The 17,168-nt window shown below is 39.6% G+C and overlaps 1 protein-coding gene across 1 annotated transcript in view; it reads right to left on the bottom strand.

Annotated features, from left to right (window-relative positions):
- Positions 1 to 17,168, bottom strand: part of LOC121961258 (protein phosphatase 1H-like) — a 35,628-nt gene that overhangs the window by 7,008 nt on the left and 11,452 nt on the right. The window contains 7 exon segments of the mRNA XM_042511171.1: positions 2,812 to 2,891; positions 2,894 to 2,918; positions 4,036 to 4,099; positions 8,477 to 8,595; positions 10,346 to 10,430; positions 11,156 to 11,268; positions 15,451 to 15,822. Of these exon segments, the coding sequence (XP_042367105.1) occupies positions 2,812 to 2,891; positions 2,894 to 2,918; positions 4,036 to 4,099; positions 8,477 to 8,595; positions 10,346 to 10,430; positions 11,156 to 11,268; positions 15,451 to 15,822 (858 nt within the window).

Below are 17,168 nucleotides of genomic sequence, written 5' to 3'. Positions count from 1 at the left end.
TCAGGCGCACTTAGCAGCTTGAGTTCCTCAACCCTATTGAAATCCATACTGACCTTGCCCTCACAGCCTCACCTCTTAATGAATTCAATGCAGTTTTCATTCAATGAGAGCATCTTGAGAAAGTACTTGAGAGACGCTGGTGAGGGGCGAGAGTCGTGTTTGTGAGCAAAAAAAAAAAAGACTGAGACACAGACAGAGACACAGAGTGCTGAGAGTAGTTCAGCCTTCGATGTGAACCTGGTGTGAACTCGGTTATTAATGAATTAAAGATCAAGCAGAGAGCTCTGGGAGGGGAAATGCAAAACTCTGTAAGACAAACTACATCAGGAGATGAAAGAGCTTTGAAACCAGAGTCAGACAGTCAGACAGGTGAGCCCGAGTTCTCCTGCAGCAGAGGACCTCGATCAGACATGCAACTGTGACTGCAGCTCAGACATGATGGGGAAAGACGCAGGATATGTCATGTGACTTTCTTGAGACAAAAGAAGGTAAGGAACTAGAACGAATGCAGGAAAAGAGGAAGGAAAACATCTGATCTGATTGTTTGTTCGCTGAGATTGTAACTGTACCAGCCACAGGAAACAAACCCAGTCTGAGGGTTAATGGGTTCAGGAAGATAGATGCTGACATGTTGGCCCACAAATCCTCATGTTTGGAAAGTCTTGCCTGACCAAATGAAACACAAGCTAACCACAGACATAAGCTGGTATTTACTGCGTTTCTTTATGTGCTCTAGGCTGGCACGAGCACCAGAGAAAGGACAAGTTCATTATGTTCTGCCAAAGTTACAAGGACTGGAATCACATGTTTTTGCACTTTTAACCTGCTGCCACAATGGTCTTCTTTGCAGCTTTTGTTGGCACACTTCTATGTTTCTTGGTGTGTTACAACCACCCGAAGATCGCTGGTGTAGTGTGAAGCCATTGGCAGGGCTGAAACAAGTCACCTGTGCACCCATGTACTTGTGTGTGTGCACTAGACAGAAAAAAACCCAAAACTGCATTTTGTAGTGAAAAATTCCATCATGAAGTGTACTGTTTACAGTGTTTATTATTCAATGTGTAAAATGTAGGGGAACGTAGTGGTGTTGAGCAGTGACGACTGCAGATTGCAAAATCCCCTGGTTAGAGGATTCTTAATGTTTGGGACCCATACTATACATTAATAACAGAAAACTTTGGGGTACTCAACATTTCCAAGCTCCCCCCCTCTCTTTGTCTTTCCTTTTTGTCATAATTGTAATCCAATTATTATTTATGACATCCACTGAACATCTAACAATCCTGGAAAAGGAATCCCTCATCTTCCTCTGCCGCTCTTAAAAGGCTTTACAGCATACAACATCTGAGGCAAACTGTGTTTTGTGATAATGGGCTTTATAAATAAAACTGACTTAACACAACACTGAACCTTTAACTGAAAAAAATATGTGTCATGCTCCTTTTCTCCTCAGCTGGCAGCGGAGGCGGGTCGGTGTCAGTTTGATTGACAGCAGCTGTCAGGCTCGCGGAGTGTTACGCCGCAAGTCCTAAAGACAAAAGTAAACAAAGTCGCGTTGTAGCTACATATATGTGCAGACAGCGTGACTGTTTTAGTGGTTTACACCAGTAAATACCATCCCAGCATCTCAGCGGACCAAAGTGACACCAGCAGGTATGTTTACATGCTGTTTTACGACATGAAGCTGAGCTAATTAGCCATTTAGCTCCAAACCGGCGTTAGCAGTGCGCTTTGTTTGTTGCTTTGTTTGTTGCTTTGTTTAGTAAGATAAGGCGGTGGACGAAACGTGTGTTCATATTTGTGTTCTAGTTAAGGAGACATTAACATCATTGCGGTTTGTTGTTTGCAGTGTGTGTCTTGTGTTGTGTAGCAGGCTGTTGTGTGACTCAGTCTGCTGCGTGCAACCGCTAAGGCTGCAAGTAACCTGTTTTTCATTATCCACCGAGCCCCCAGTTATTTTCTAGATTCATTGATTGATAGTTGTATCTATAAAATGTCAGAAAATCGTTAAAAAAAAACAGTCCAACCAGATTCTCAGAGACCATGGTGATAAATGGTTTCTTTTCAGTGCAACCCCAAATATATTTAGTTTAATAGAATATGCAAAACAGAGAAAAGCAGGAAATCCCCATGTTTGAGAGGCTGAAAACTGCATTTTTCTGACAGTTTTGCAGAAAAAATTAACCAATTAATTCTTATCAAAATAATTGCCCATTATTTTCCTGTAGATTGACTAATTGATTAGTTGACTAATAGTTGCAGCTCCTGTTACTGCTTTATGCAAAATTTCATTTGCTGTACGAAAATAAACTTTACTTTTTCTACATAGAAATGTAATGTAAAACCACTGGATGACTGTGAAATAATATATATATATATATATATATATATATATATTATTTCTTCCCTTTCACTTTTCAATTTCAATTCAATTTGCCTTATTGGCATGAATGTTTGTAAAACAATATTTCTAAAGCCTAAGATACAATTAAATGACGATATAAATAAATAAATAAATACAAGAAAGAAAAAAAAAATCAATAATGATATTCAAATCAACAGAAATCCATTGGATAAAAAAATAGATGCATAAATAAAAAGAGCAAGAACATTTTGTTTTGTGTGTGTGCGTGCGTGTGTGTGTGGTATGGATATATAGATGTAACACAAAAAAATTAAAACAAAAAAAGTTTCTAAACACAGAAGATATTTATGATGTAGCACAGAAAAAAAAGTATGGTTGGACTTCACTTTTAAGTCATTGGTGACTGAATTTGTGTCCAGCAGGCTGTATGCAGTTTTGGCTCTTACCTCTGGGCAACAGGAAAGGAATGGTTTGATGTAAATGTTGGAGTCGTGAACTTTGAGGTCATGGTCGCCAAGCCCTCGGTCACTCCGATGGTGGCCAACACTCGTGCCTGTAAAACACACACTGGTTTAGCTTTTGTTTCTTACCTGTTTTTATGTATCTATTTATTTATTTTACAAATCATTCTGTCAGAATTCTGGTGTTTGTCAGTCAGCTGTTAACGAACATATGGATGTTCCCATATTGACTGACAGTTCCCACGACGGCAGTGTTTCACCCTGTCACCTCTTCCCAGTCTGAATTTACAACATATGTGGGCGGTGGAGCTGATAATTGCTCACTGTGCAGTCTGTTGCAATACAGTTTTGCATTTTGGTGTATAAATGTAAATATATTCAGAGCTGCATTAAACAAACAAATATCTCAACATGTGAAAGTGGTCAGAAGTCAGTAAAATGACATTAAGTGCGCTGAAAAAAGTTTTCTATTCCTTTCTGTTTCTATTCTTTTAATTATCTAAATCTTTTTCAATATTTTTCCTCTCTTTTATCTCTGTGTGAAAACCCATTTTGCCTGTTCTTTGAATTCAAAAGCGATTCATCAGACAACGCTGTGTAGTCACCAGATGCTGTTTTCCTTTCTGATGGAGACTCTCGTTACGTCCCTCTTTGCATCAAACCCAAAATAATATAAAACAAACTGACACGACTGAAAATTTGAAGCGTTTTGTGCAATTTATTTGGTGGAGTGTTTTCATTTTTGCTTTTCTTCTTCTCATCTCCTCCCCTGCCGTCCCAGTGGGGATTAACTTCACTTCTCAGAGAGACGACTGTCATCTCCAGACTGCTGTGTGTCTGTCTGAATGTCCGTGTGTGTGTGTGTGTGTGTGTGTGTGTGTGTCGGTGTGTGTGTTAGATGTAGCTGCTGGAGTGAAACAGATGGACCGTCTCCTCTCTCTTCTAGTGAGGGTGTACGCTGCACACACATACGCACAGTGTGGTACTCGCACATCAGAGACCAAGTGCTCACCCACTCTCCGGGTGGCAGGCAGGCAGTGTGTGTGTGTGTGTGTGTGTGTGTGTGTGTGTGTGTGTGTGTGTGTGTGTGTGTGTGTGTGTGTGTGTGTGTGTCAGATTGACAATGTTAGAGTGATTTTCTTTGCGATTCTGAATTCCTGAGCAGATGCACAGAATTTGGACTACACGTGCGCACACACACACTCTTACCTTTTTCCCTTCCCCATATATGAGTGGAAACTTGAGATCTTCATCCTCAATGGTCTTGTACGCCCTGTGTTTGAGGAAGAAAGAAAGCTTTTTAACAAATAACTTTTGTGCTGAGCGGATAACTTATGGAGACTGATTACCGTAATCAGCTACGTAATAACATTGCAAACACAACTTTTAACATCACTTTACATGCAGAACAGATTTGAGTTGACTATATGAAAAAATGTATTTTAGTTCGGGGTTTACCACTTTCTGAACCGACTGGCTATTGATCTGATGATGATAAAGCCTCTAGATGCGAGGGCTTACATTTTAGGGCTGATCCGGTGCAGCCATCCGACATTTGAGGAAAGGAAAAGGAAAAATAAAATAAGAATGAACACGAATAAAACTCGTCATCAAACGATAGCCAGTGGGTTTTGAGATTGCTTTTTGGCTAATGCGTTTTACTCTTCACATGGACTGTTTGCCTGCTGTTCAAACATTAGCGATAAATGCTACTAAAACCTCTGATACTGAAATCTCGTCCCCTTGCCTACAGATACTGAATACACATGTAGATGGGTGCTGCCATTGTAGTGTGATGTCAGACACCTGCTTCTTCGTGAAGTCGGGGGAGATGGATGTGCCCCGAGTTTACAGGTAAGGACTCTGACTTTAAGTGGCTTTCCTTTTTACTCTTACTAGTGGGAGGTTGGAAATTTTTGTGATCTGAGTTGTCTAGAAAGGAGCAATAGTCCCTAGCATGGGACAACTTTCAACAAATACAGCTACAGTAATGCAGCTTTATAGCATCTCTTTCTCTGGCTCTTTCTGTGAGGTCACTGCCCACATCTTTCAAAGGCTGAATTCAAATGTCCACCCTCTGGACCTGTGGCCTGAGCCCTCTTGGCCTTCGCCGTACGTACTGTGATGCAAGACTGCAAGCTGCTGATAGACAGGCCAAGTGTGTGTTTCACTTTTTGCTGTTATAACGTTTGAGCGACAGTACACAGTTATCACAGCTGTCGTGTTCCTCATGCATAGCGAGGATGATGAATAGTGTAAACTTATCTGTCCCAACAGACAACATGATAGAAAATAAATTCTATGCATATGGATTTTTTCTTTTGTCACTGAGCAAAAGTATCTTCATACATTTCTATACAACATATAGGTTAAACTCATACAAATACAGAGATGTTTGTAAATAAGGACTGACTATGACTAAATAAATTGGAATTTTGTTGTTTTTTGGCCATTTTTCTTAGCTATATATTTGGCGTACACTGCCCAGCTTTTATAGTGTAGGCTGTAATAATAAAATGCATTTTGATTACCCCTATAGCCTATACTTCTGCATATTTCTGTATTATTATGTGATTCAATATTATTTTTGGCATAAATGATTGAAGTAATGTTTTAATACATAACTGTCTTACACTTTCATAACAGGTTTTTTTTGTTTTTTAGTCACATGTCATTGAATTGTGGGTAATTAAATCAGTGAAATCTTTTGAAGTCTGCACCCCGAGCAGACTCCCAGGAAGTCTGCAGAAAGTCCGCATGAGGCCCTTTGTAGACTGAATGAATTGTGGATTTGAGCAGCCCTCAGCACTCCATCGTTCTTGCAGACTCGCAGGCTTTTCGGGAATGCGGACGTAAAGTCTGTGAGTCTGCTAGAACAATGGCGTCCAGACATTTGGATTCAGCCAAACTCCACACCTCACTGGGTGATGCAGGTTTTCTGTTGTCCCCAAGCTAAAATATTCCTAATTACATCATTAGGGTTTACATTTATTTTAGACATTTTAAAACTATTTCCACAGGCTCAGTGGTACTATCCATTATGAACAAACTGATCTTGATGTGGAAACATGGTGTAATATTCCTTTAATGTTAGAAGCCTATGATCCTTTAAGGCCTTTTTTTTCTGTCAGTTTTGCATCAAAGAAATATTCCTTCTCCCCACCATTTGTTCTTGCCCTCGCTCAGCCCTTGTTAATGAACACACTGTAGGTGGGAAACAGAGCCACCGCCATCCTTCTCGTAGGTTTTGACTCAGTGTCTCATTGCAGCGTCTCTCCAGAGTGCAATAACAAGTGTTTTTTCACTGCTGAAAAATTTAGCGGGAGCAAGCGAGGGGGAGGGGATCTGAGAACACACGAGCAAACAACACAGAAATGAGTTCAGAAGTGCACAAATGGAAGCAGGAGATCTGAAAACACACTTAGAATCGGAGCTTTGATGTCAGACTGAAAGACTCCGCAGCTGACGCGAATGTACTTAAACTAGCTAGATTAGACTTGGCGTCGCCAGTCAGTGGAGAATATCAACAACTTCAAACGGCTTCACGTCTGACCAGGGTTTGCTCCGTCTGTCAGTCCGTCTCTCTTTCTGCCCATTTGTCTATCTCGAAAGCGAGATTTCCCAGCCCAAATGCAACAACTCTGGCCTTTGTGCCTTTGTGTTGGATCGCTGCTCGTCAACAGTGAGTCACACACTGCACTAATTTCTCCTCCCACTGTTTTATCAAAGGCTGCCAAATGAGAATGCTCATTTTCAGTATTGCCTTTGCAATTTAGAGCCACACACATTTAGTGCTTCAGCATAAATGCCATCCATTCACTGTTTCCTGCTCCTCGAATCTGAGGTTTTCTGTTTTGTATCTAAAAAATCTTTTGTGTTTGCTAAACAAAACAAGCAATTTAAAGACATCACCTTGGGCTCTGAGGAATTTTGATGAGCAGTTTGGCCGTTTTGAGAGGCTGCTTGCTGTAACAAGCCACAGTAGCCAAAAGCAGAGTCATTATACATCTCCTGGATTTCTCAAATCCTTCAAATTTTTCCTCCAGCTGCCTTGGTTTGTGACCCAGGCTGATTAAAACATTTCCGACTAGAATTACTGCCTCACGATTGTATGCCTCCGCGCACCAGCCAAGTTGCACTTACAGTTTACATCCTTGTCTGTGAAAACATGGATGCTTCAGACACAACTTCCCCCTGGCAGCACAGAACATCTATACAACCAGCTTCAAGGTGGACACCCAAGTTTAGTGTCACCAATTCAGAGTTATGACGTTGAATAATGGTCAGAAAAGTTTTTGCCAACATAATGATATCACACTGAAGCTGAGCTTTGATCTTTTGGATATAACATATCATCAGTTCATAATTTTATCCTATTAGACATTTTTGTGAAGTTTTGTCATAGTTAGTGTATAAACTTTGACCAGAAATTCTAATCAGAATGAGACAGGTGCAAGGTCATTGTGACCTTGACCTTTGACCGCCACAATCAAGTTAGTTCATCATTATGTTGAAGTGGACATTGGTGTCAAATTTTAGGCAAATCCCTCAAGGTCTTCTTGAGATATTGAAGTCACCAGAATGAGACAGATGAGGTCACACTGGCCATTGACCACCAACATTTAATCAGTTTATTGTTGATTCCAAGTGGACGTTTGTGCCAAATTTTAAGAAACTCCTTCAAGGTGTTAGTGAGATATCATATTTACATGAATGAGAGGGCTGCGAGGTCACAATGACCATGACCTTTGACCAACAAAATCTAATCAATTCATCGTTGAATGGAAGTGGACGTTCGTGCCGATTTTAAAGAAATTCCTTCAAGGTGTTCTGGAGATATCATGTTCATGACAATGGCACAGACGGACAGACGGATGGATGAACTGACAACCAGTAAACATAATGCCTCTGGCCTATCTTAGGCGCAGAGGCATAACAATACCCAGTCCTTCCGAGATACAGTATGGACAAAAAAAAAAAGGGACTCCAAACTACTTCCTTGCTTGGATGTGAAGAAAAACATAACAGTAACCCACACACAGAAGCACATCCTGGCTGGCACATTTCTGCTCCTGAGGGTTGGTGTTATGGTGAAATATACATCATAACACACACAGTACTGTATGTGGCTCCATGCATCAGTGAGTGAGTGTGAGTGAGAGCGGGAGTAGCAGTAAAAGCACATCTCATTACCGGCTTCCACTGAAGCCAGAGTCAAACAGCATGGTGCCTCGCTAGCCCGCAGAACACTGCACATACAGGGCCATCTCTGCTATATCATTATATCATATCAAGTTAGCCTGCTCCCTCATTAGCTCTCTGCTGGTCTCTTCAGCTCTCGCTGCATAGAAGAGTGAAGCCAGTGGTAAAGGAAGGAGAGGGAGTAACAGACATAGACTGCAGCACAACAGCAACTGAGGAATTCTTTTTCAGATTATTGTTCCTTTTAAGGTGGATGCAGCTGGAGAGGGCCGGCCGCCATCCCGCAACATTTTCATTCCACATCATAATTTGACATTCACGATAAGACAGGTCATTTATCTGAAGCACACATTATGCGCATGCCAGGACCTGCCATCCCTCAGTGCTTTGTCTGCTCAGTGAAAATAGTGTGCAAAAGAGATAATAAAGAACAGAGAGAAAGACTCACCATCCATTCATGGTGAAATCTCTGTAGAGCATCCTTTTGCCCACCTCCTTCCTCTGAACTCTCCGGGGAAATTCCAGGTGCGTGAACTCATTTCCTAACAGGTGAGGCTGCATAAAACCCTGGAGGACACAATGATGGTCTTCAAGTCAGTCAAGCAGCTAAATATGTGGCAGATCAAATGAAAGTCATCTTCCATCACTAAGGGTTTTTTTGTCACTTCGCTCTGGCGCCTGGCGCACGCTGGAGTTTTGAGGCTGATAATATGATAATGGCATACTGGCCGAGGCTGTTGTGATTGACAGGTGCAGAAAAGTGTTGAAGGCTTGAATTGATGATTGAGAGGTAGAGCCCATCCCTTCCTTTGTTTTATGCCATATTAAAAATAATTGCAACTTGTAAGTTTGGTTATTAAAGAACCCTTTTGAGCAGGACATTCTACAGTTGAAAAAAAAGTTGTCAAACTGTAAAGAAAACACAATTTGTAAACAGACTCACATCCACCTGGTATTTCTGTGCTGCTGTCTCTTGTTATTACAGTATATGCTGATAAAACAGTAAATATAGGCTTGCTGTGACAACGGTCTGGTCAGGCTCTGCTCTTTTGTTCTTTGTGCCCTCTTCTTTGTTAATAGATGATAATGTACATAGATATCAGTTTGGAAACCCATTTCTGTCAATTTGATGACAAAAAAAAGAACTCGTCAGTCATTATAATGAGAAACATTTTTGAAATGATGACTTAGCTCCTCAGAGTGACTTCAAATCTCGAAATAATGATTTTGTAAGTCAAAATAATGACTTAAGTTCTTAAAATTATGAGTATCCAAAATAATGACTTAGTATTTTAAATTAGTTGCTTAGTTTTCTTGAAATATTGACTCAGTATCTCAAAATAATGACTAAGTATCTTGAGATTAGTTAGTCACTAGGACATAATGGCATGGTATCTCAAAATGACTTAATATCTCTAAGTTATGACTTAGTAACTTAAAAGAATGACTTAGTATTTCAAAATAATGACTTAGTCATTATTTTAAGGTATTACGTGAGTACTTTGAGTTATTGGCTCATTATTTCGAGAAACCAAATCAGTATTTTGAAATACTAAGTATCTCTAAATAATGACGTAGTTACTCAAAATAACGACTGAGTATCTCAAAACAATGATTTAGCATCTCTAAATACTGAGCGTCTTAAAAGAAAGAGGGAGTTTTTTATTATTTTGTGATACTAAGTCATTATTGTGAGTTAGAATATTATTTTGAGAATTTCCACAGGACCTTTTTTCACCACAAGGCCACATTGTCATCTTTTTTTGTCTTTTAATTGCAGAAATGGGTGTCCATATATCTGTTTATATATTTATATATACAAGAAGTATTTTGCAGTGAACTTTCCTTTGCTTCCAACTAAAGAGGCACTAAAGGAGTTTATACGAACATTGAGATTTATTCATGAAATCAAAAGGAAACATGGAAGCGTCTCTGCTTGATTCGCCGCTGACTACAAAAAGGTCAGTCACAGCCAGCTATTCTCAGCTGACGAGCTTGTTGAGTGTCCTCGCATTGGTTGATTTTGCACAGCTTCATAGAAAAGTGATTGACTTGATGGATGCCTTGTTGATTGTGTTGCTTATTGTGTGAACACAGTGAGAAATTGTGGCTAGCAATAAGCGCTCTGTTTGACCACATATAAACTGACATGGCTTTGTGTGACTAACCCTATTACATATGTTTGTTAGGAGGAAAATTCAGATCAAACTTGAGAATAAAGACTACACCAAAAAGTGTCATACATCACAATCCTTTCAAGAAAAGATACATAAACACTGTTTCTATGTTAACAAAAAAAAGACCAGCGTTGTCTTACCAGGAACTGGAGTCGCTGTCGTTCAGATTCTGGTGTAAACTCTGTCGACATGGGAATGATCTCATTGTTTCTGATAATGATAGCCCTGTAGATGCACACAAATTTGGAATAGTTATATACATGCTCTGTCTCTGTCAGCGATGACCTCAGCTTGCTAAACTATTGCCTTTTTCATTTCAGCATGTAGCATTTCTAACACAAGCAGCGTAGGGAGGAGGGACCAAGTTCAAATGATGTGTTTACAAACCATAGCCAACAATTTATGCATAATATACCTTTAAGTGAAACATAATTTATTCATACTAACACAAATGGGGTGTACAGCAATGTTAGCCATGGCAGCAATATGTGGAGGTGCTGAAGAAAGTGAGCTGTAAGAAGTGAGAGACAGCGTGTACGGGGACCAGTTTCCATAGCATGGCAGGCCCAGGTGATCAGGTGACTACATACCTCTGTCAGCCAACTTCCTGCTGAGGTTGGCCAGGACGGCTTCCAAAACGGCAAGAATAGCCTTGCAATGCACTGACATCATATGTCTTTTGGGGGTACTGTGATGTAATTACCATTGCTTGCTTTACAGTCTTTAATTTAGCAGAACTTATGACTTTAAGTAACTTCTTGCTGGTTGCTGTATTTGTTTTAAGCTCATATATTTTTCAAAATGACTTTTAAAAATGCTTTTATGCTGGTTGTTTTGATGTTTTTTTTATATGCTGCTGCCTTCACCTTGTAGCACTTTGAGATTTGTTCCAAATGTAAATTGCATGACAAATAAAATCTATTATTATTCTAGAAGATAAGCATACGCACCTGCTGTCACCTGCATTCCCCACGTAAAGTTTTCCTAGCAGGTAAACCACAGTGAGAGCCGTGCACCCTCCTGTGATGTTGTAGACTTGCTTCTCCCTCTCAATCTGGGCATCCTGGGAAAGCAGGAGACAGTTGTCAATCTTTAATGAAACAACACTTAAATAGCACAATAGAAAAAATAAAAACCTCCCACATCCACCCACATGAGACGGTAAGAGTCCACGCTGCAAACAGCCTACACATGCAGGAGGAAAGTTTAATTACACAACCTCTGCCTTATTTTATTTAATAATATTCACAAATATGACTGTAAGAGAGAGTGAGATGGAGAGAAACAATCAGAAAGAGAGCAAGTGGCGAGAAAGTCTGATCAACCTTTTAGAGCAACAGATGATGTGTGGGCAACTTTGCAGACTATCGATCGGTTTAACCTGACTGCTGACCGTGCGTCAGCAAACAACTTGTCATGCATAACTAATGTAGACTGATCAGTGAGAGGGGTTGTGTTTTGCCTTAACATGTCAAGATTGAGTGTTATTTTCCCCTGCAATTTCATAATGCTTATTATGTTACCTTTTGACCCCCCTTTGACAGCAGGAATATAATCATTTTTCTGCATTCCCGTTTTGCAGAAACCCAGCAGACAGAGCACTCTAATGAGCCGTTTTTTTTCTCCCACAGGTGGACTCCTTTCTACAAAGGCCACAGCTTTAACTGATGCAGCGATAATCTCCTGAAAAGAAAGTCAAATCAAGAGTAAGAGAGCTTCTTTTTTTTCCACTCAGGGAAAGGGCGGTGGGGGGTTGATCTGAGAGGAGTTTTCACTGATCTTTTTAATCTCACCACTGCAGGGTCCAGCTTAAGCAGTGTAGACTGTAATCCATTGCCATCTAGTGGTAATACTGTGTAGACCTTGGCTTCTACAGATATCTCCTCACAAAACAATTTCAAAGAAATTAAAGTTTCACAACATAAAATAATCTTTTCTCTGGCAGCAGAACTCCTTATGAACTAAAACGTCTAGGACACATTTGGTAAAATAAAAAAAAAACAACAGATTGCCTTATACCTCTTTCTTCGATAATAAAAAGCTGAAGCTGAATAGCTTTAATTAAAAGCAAATTACTTGAGACATATTAGTCAGATGCTTTTGATCTAGAGCAACAGAAATTCACAGTCAAATCTGTGCAGTTGAATGGCATTTAGCCAGGAGCCATCATTTCATAAGCAGCTCTCTGAGTCAGCCAGATGTCTAAATAAACAGTAAACAGAGACGCTAAAGGTTGTGGTCGCAATATAATCTTCGTCAGCATCTTTGTAAAGTGTATGTGCTGGTGAGTATGTGCCTTTTTGCCCTCAGGACAGTGTCAACAGCATACACCACATTATGACGGCAAAAACAAATTAAGCTGTTGATACCAGCTTTTGTTTATCTGTCCTTATTTGCATGAGTTGGCCCCTTCAGTGACTTCATTTCCATATCTGCTTAGTATTCATGCAAATATTTACTGCATACACACTGGCAGTGTGCTTGCTGCTAATGAAAAAATCTACAGTTTGACAGGTCATGCACTCCAGTGTTAATATTTTCTTTTAAATTAGGAAAAAAAAGGGAAACACGATAAGGTGATTCCACTTGTTTCCCATGTAAATAGCAAGGTAATTAATTAAAATTAAATACATTTGAGGAATTATGAGTGCAGTGAAAATATTGTGGGTTGGCTTCAGGATATCGAAGTGTTCTCCCCACAGTCATACTTAAGGATTACCTGTGTAAAATACCAACGAATAACTGAGGTTTTACTTGTTTTTCACATTGAGTACTTGTATATATGGATGTCTGCTATTGTGTGCACCTTATCTTTGTCTTTTAGTCCCTCCCATCTTTGTAATATTTTATTTATTAACTAATCAATGACGGTATATACTGGAGAGTGCCTTGATCAAGTTCACAAGGTTTTTTTTTTGCATCTTTCCGTCACATTTCTGTTGCTCATGTACAATTTAGTTGTTTTTTAAATACGTAAACATATTAACTAAACTAAATAGATGAAAAAAACAATGTCTAATACTCTAACATAGCAAATGATCGAGTATGACAAGATGTATCTCAATGTGTAAATATCCTGAACTAACCACTTAAAAAACTACAAAGGCCAACTCAACAGATAATCTCCAAATTAACCATCTATTGACTGTCAGCTACAGTGAAACACATTTATGCTCATGAATTTATTTCATGAGTCAACTGTCCATTTTGTTATGAATGACAAACCTAACAACAACTTCTTCCTTAATCCCAATCTTTACCAAGTGTGTATGTGCCTAACCCATTTTTGTTTTCAAACTTGAAAAGCAAAATTGAGTTGGATGTTTATGCCAAATTTTAGGAAAATTTCCTCAAGGCCTGCTTTACTTGCATGCACGAGAATGACAGATACTAGGTCAAAACGACCTTGACATTTGTCCACCAAAATCAGATTAGTTCCTTACTGAGTCCAAGTGGATGTTTTTGCCAAATTTGAAGAATTTGTGTTCATGAGAATGGGACGGATGGACGCACAGACTGGTAACTCAAAAACGCTAAATAAGCATGACATAGAGGAGTAATGGAGTTGACATAAATGACTTTGTCCTAATAATTTTAGAAATTGCAATTACTTCACCTCTAAATTAGTGTAAATGAATATTCCAACTACAGACTGGTAAATCACAAAGCATTTGCTAAATCATTACAGGCAGTCATTTGAAAAATGCACTTCGTTTTACCTCAGGCTGCTCCCACTGTACAGTTTTTTGTGTCTTCTTGTATCAGCTGTATTTCATTTAACCTTGCTTTTTTTTTTTTTGTTAAACCTGCCGACACAGTGTTCAGCATTTTAGTCCTCTGCTAACTGTGAAATGTGATACCCTGCAGAGATAGACCTTTTTAACCTTTTGAAACCTGAGCAAATTGGCTTGATTTCTTTCAAAAACAAGGTTAAAAGGCAACTTTAGAAGAGACGACCAAAAAATGTGCAAAAAGTACAAGAAATAACCTAAACAAAAAATAAAAATAAAGTATTAAAAGAAAAAGAACAAGGGAACTACCTAAAAAGTTATACTTTAATTTTAAATATATAATTATGATAATTATAAATGTATTTTTGGACATTTTTTTTTCTAGCATTTGTAAAAATAATTTTCAGAATCTATCAATTTCTTGCCATCTTTCTTTTTTCCCAATAGTTTCGAAACAAATCAAGACAATTTGCTTAGGGTTCAAAGGGTTCACTCAGAGTGAGATCCTTTTGTTTAATCAGTAAAAGCCCCAAAATCACTATCGCCAAACCCACCAGACTGCATTTACATAAACAGTGATTTTAGCTTGTATAGAGCCAGCATATTTTCACATATAACAGGGTGAAATGAGGGTTTATTTCAATTAAGTCAGAACTGGTGATTGTTGAAACAATGGACAGATGAAGCAAATAGGTTTTGGGGATTTTTTCTCCTGTCAACCTTTAATGAAGTGTGTTTTCTGATGATAACATTCCTGTTTATTTAAATGCAGTGTGCTGTGTTTGGCGATAGCGATTTTGGGGCTGTTTCTGGTTAAACAAAAAGAATCTTACTTTAATAAAAAGCCTATCTCTATAGGGATCCTTTACATTGTGTTGTCAGACAATTAAAAATCTGAGTCTTAAAGTGGTTAAAAACAAACGCTTTTACCCATTAACATTACACTGCAGGCTGTTTTGCTGCTAAGACAATGGACTTTTTTCACTGCAGACATGCCGACTTGTCAGTGTAGGCAAAGCACTGGTATAACTGATAATGACATTAATGGTGCAGTTACATTAACTTTAAGCCGTTTCAGTGAGTCAAAATGTGCAATATGAGGACCCTGAAACTTGTTCATGTAATAAGAATGCAGCCTGAGTTAGTTATTGCATCTGTGCTTTCCCTGCTATAATGTAAAAATGTCAAAGGAGCCAGAATAACTTTGAACATTGTATTTTTAAAGTGTTGAACTTGGAACGGAGGTGAAAGTAGTGAAGGTGCTGAAGATGCTGATAATGGGATGATTGCCAGTAGGCAGGTCTGTAACAGAGAGGACAGATTACTGATGCTTGCAAGAAGATAATGGAACACTTTTTGTGCAACCTCATCATATATTTCTCTACATAAAACTCTCAGCCAAATTCCTAAAATGTCATCAGTCATGGCAGAGTTGCTTCTGATGTGCGTGAACACTTTCAGGACTGATCAGGATGAGTGAAGTGGTTTATCGTGACCTTGCACCCTCCTCTCACCATCTCTTTGAAGGCGTTCTCTATGGCTCCTATCACCAGGCTCTCATGCTGGATCTTCTTCTCAGTGAAGAAGCGTGGTGGAGGCGGGGTGTTGCATGGGGAACCTGGCGCACCCGCGGCCCCGCGCAGAGAAGCGGCTCGGGTCAGGGCTCGGTGAGGGCCTGGGGTGTTTCCCTGGAGGTAGGGGTTGTTGTCTGGCTCCTCACCCATGACAGTTGGGGGTAAGGAGGATAGGTTGCGTAGAATCTCAATGACGGCCTGAAGCTGGCAGGCAATGTGGTGCTGCAGTAGGCGGGAGGCGACGACTGCCGCACCTGAACCAGCGTGGCCATCAAACAAGGCCCAGTAGTGAAACACCAGCCCTTCACTGTCCTGCAGACACAAACATAAATGTCATTTATTATCTCCGCCTAGAGGGGATCAGCGGTCGCATGTAAGTGTGTCTGCCTGCGGCTCATCGCACAAACTACTGGACCAATCAGACTAATATTTAGTGTGCACATTTAGGACGACCTCTGGCGGTTTCGATGATTCACAGTGGTGGAAAAAACTGTCTGTTGCAGGCCACATTAATGTAAAGTTTGGTCTCATTTTGAACCAAAGCATCTGCAGATTAATTCCATACCTGATAAGTTGTATTCCACTGAAGTTGTGCCGCTGCTTTTGCGTTTCGGCCAGTCCGTCCTCTACACGGTATCATACCACACTGGGTGCGTTTCAGAAGCAGAGTGTTTTGCCCGCTTGATTTTGTAGACTCAGAAATTTTGTTGACCTGTTCATTTTTCCTTGATATTAGTGCTTTCACCGGAAGTAAATAAGAAAGCAACATAGTTAAATTGTTTCCATCTTGGATGATTTTAGTTGTTTGCTGTTGTTATTTCCCACCATGTTGTCCTGTAGAGTACAGACAAAGCTAATACTGTTAAAAGTCCAGTTACGAACGACATGGATCAAACATCTGTGGCCGTGTCTTGTCCTGAGTGGCCGCAATCAGCTTGAGTAGCCGGCCGCCGGGCGGAGCTCTGCACTCTGAGTGCACTTTTCTAGTATCATATTGATTTCATATCAAGTGGCAACAGCATACAGTGACACAGCGAATTAACAGCTGAATTTAACCATTATATTCAACCACACAATCATGATAAAAATAAGAAAGGGATTGTAGTTGGTTTTTTTAGCTCAAAAATGCACATCTTCACACCCACTAATGAGTGTCCCACCCACTGTCTGTCTTTCTCTAATCTCAGTTCAGAGTTTCACCGGTGGGTTTTCAGTTAAACAGTGACTTTTAATATGCATCACTGCTTTACATATGAAGTCTATATGAGTATGCCATTTATATGGCAATTAACTCCAGACTTTTTAACATTCTACAGGAAAATGTGGCTATCCAGAAACATCTGTCTAAACTTAAACTGCACTCAGATGTGACTTATTTTTCAAAATAATTTCCAAAAAAAAAATTCCATAATAACTAAAGAAATGTTGCTATAATGACGAATTTGGTTCCTGTGACCTGTTGGGGCCAAATTTCACTGTATTTACAAGGAGAAGGAGTCATTCTATTAGATGTCAGAATTGGTTTTCAGTAGAATAACTTTATCATTCAGGCAAGACCAGCAGTGTGATGCAAAAAATGACTCAATATTGTAACATTTCTCCCACAGTTACTGTAACTAAAAAAAAAAGAAGTCCTTGGCCATGATGCACTGTTTTCC

This window comes from Plectropomus leopardus, chromosome 22 (genome assembly GCF_008729295.1).
Source record: "Plectropomus leopardus isolate mb chromosome 22, YSFRI_Pleo_2.0, whole genome shotgun sequence".
Taxonomy (NCBI): Eukaryota; Metazoa; Chordata; class Actinopteri; order Perciformes; family Serranidae; genus Plectropomus; species Plectropomus leopardus.
Note: the sequence above shows the minus strand (reverse complement) of the source record. Positions and strands in the feature narration are given on the sequence as shown.